At 62.6% G+C, this 2,179-nt stretch overlaps 1 protein-coding gene across 1 annotated transcript in view; it reads left to right on the top strand.

Annotated features, from left to right (window-relative positions):
• LOC104078920 (chromosome unknown open reading frame, human C10orf2) overlaps positions 1-1,342 on the top strand; it is a gene marked incomplete at its 5' end in the record, with an annotated part of 4,596 nt that extends 3,254 nt beyond the window's left edge. Inside the window, 2 exons of the mRNA XM_009580744.1 lie at positions 264-405; positions 1,060-1,342. Coding sequence (XP_009579039.1) covers positions 264-405; positions 1,060-1,317 — 400 coding nt within the window. The remainder of the gene's footprint in view (positions 1-263; positions 406-1,059) is intronic.
• Between the last annotated feature and the right edge of the window lie 837 nt (positions 1,343-2,179).

Below are 2,179 nucleotides of genomic sequence, written 5' to 3'. Positions count from 1 at the left end.
GCTGGGGACCCACACAGGGTGTCCCCTTTAGTCCTGTCTGGCAGCCCTGTTTCGTTGAAGGGCGATCACTGCCCTGGGGAGGAAGAGGTGGGAAAGGGTGAGCCGGTTACCCGAGATCCCTGTTGCGCCTCATCGCGTTGCCCACGTGGGCCCCGCTGCCCCACGGAGTGTGAGCCCAGACCCCGTGGTGTGGGGGCTGTGGGGCTGAACCTGGCAGCACCTGGCTGTGCCAGCCTTTCACCGCGTTCTTGCTGCCGTGGCAGGCTCGCTGCCCAGGACTACATTGTTGGTGCCTTCCGCAAGTTCGCCACGGACAACACCTGCCACATCACACTGGTCATCCATCCCCGCAAGGAGGATGACGAGAAGGAGCTGCAGACGGCCTCCATCTTCGGCTCCGCCAAGGTGAGCTGGGCCAGGGTGGCCCTTCCTGTCCCTTGGGCACAGTGTGTTCCCAGGAAGGGGCTGGGATATGTTGGGCAGCCATCCCCAGCTCCCACCAGCACCCTGAGTCATCCCTGGGGACCTGAAAGGTGCTGTGAGGGGCAGGATGTCCCCAGGACTGCTGTCACCTGCTGAAGATGTGCAGTCACGATTTGGCCAGGCCTTGGTAGGGAGACACAGAGCAAACCCTTCACCAGCTAAAGCTCTGTTGGGACTTTAGGTGCAGTTAAGTAATGCTCATTGACTGTGGGTGGGAGTAGTATGAGATAATTAAAGAAGGAGCCAGGGAGGGTGCAGGGATGGGCTCCCTGAGTGCTCCGGTCTCTGCTGTGATGCTGAACAACCCTGCAGTGGTGGGCAGGGAATGCTCTGTGAGTGTGCGCGGCCCTCCTGGGCTCCCTTGTTTCCCCAGGGCGTGCTGGGGCTTCAGCTCAAGCTGGGGTGTTCCGGGGGAAAGCAAGGGGTTGGTGTCCGGGAGGCGCTGGAGTTGCCGTGGCCTGGGATGCTGCGTAACAGGGCTCGAAGGAGCCGGGCAGGCCGCCCGTGAGCACCTCCGAGCCCCGTGACTCTGGCTGCATCCCCAGCACCCTCCTGGAAATGTTTTCCTCCCCCCAGGCCAGCCAGGAGGCCGACAACGTCCTCATCCTGCAGGACCGTAAGCTGGTGACGGGGCCAGGGAAGCGCTACCTGCAGGTGTCCAAGAACCGCTTCGACGGGGACGTGGGCGTCTTCCCCCTGGAGTTCAGCAAGGCGTCGCTTACCTTCTCATCCTCCAGCAAAAGCAAGGTCAAGCTGAAGAAGATGAAGGAGGAGAAGGCGCTTTTAGCCAAGAAAGCTGCGGAGGGAGGTTCGGCAGCCTCCAAGAAGCTGTGAGCCTGGCAGGTCTCTTCCTTGGTCCGTCAGGAGGGATGGGAATGGTGCTGGGAGCATGGGGCTGGAGTACGCCAGCCCCTCTCCCCCGGGAGCAGCCGACATGTGCTGTTCTGGCCCTTTCTCCTCCTGCATGAACTCTTGGGCGCCAGCACGGTGTCTCTGAGACGTGGGGCCACCGTGAGAGGGGGAGGGGGCTCATCCCAGAGAAGAGCGGCCAGGGGAGGGTGCTTTGGCAAACGAGAGCTGCTCTGTACTGGTGCTGAGTGCTGGGAGCACAGGGGGGAATGGAGTCAGCGTGGGCTGGGTGAGCGGGTGCAGTGACCTGCAGCCCTGGGACTTGGGGATCTCTCAACCTGGGGCAGGTTGTTAAATGATGGCTAAAACGGAGCCAAAATCCTGGGCTGTCGCTGGTGGGAGGGACTGTGCCGGGGGATTGTGCAGAGGGACGTCTGGCAGGAACCCCCAATCACGGGTGGAAGTCTCTGGGCTCGATCCTGGCTGGGATGGAGCCAGCGAGGGGAAGGTATTGGAGGGAAGTGTAGGAGATTGCGGATGGCTCTTGCCCCAGAGCTGTGTGGACGTGGGAAGTGTAGGAGATTGCGGATGGCTCTTGCCCCAGAGCTGTGTGGACGTGATGGGAGGGTGGGAGCTGGACGCCCGAGGTGTCACTGCTCGCAGTGGGTTGAAGGCAGCGCTGGCGTCCTCCTGTGCTGGCGAGTGCGACGTGGCGCTCGCTGGCTCTGCCCGCTCGGCTAACACCTGACCCAGCCCCCTTTGGTCAGGGTCTCCCCTGGCCCCTTCCTCCAGGGGCATCACCAGCAGTAAAACCTCGGGGGGAGCAGACCTGCCTTGCTCCGAAGGG

Source organism: Fulmarus glacialis, unplaced genomic scaffold (genome assembly GCF_000690835.1).
Source record: "Fulmarus glacialis isolate BGI_N327 unplaced genomic scaffold, ASM69083v1 scaffold25296, whole genome shotgun sequence".
NCBI lineage: Eukaryota > Metazoa > Chordata > Aves > Procellariiformes > Procellariidae > Fulmarus > Fulmarus glacialis.
The sequence above is the reverse complement of the archived record's forward strand: the minus strand, read 5'-3'. Positions and strand labels throughout refer to the sequence as shown.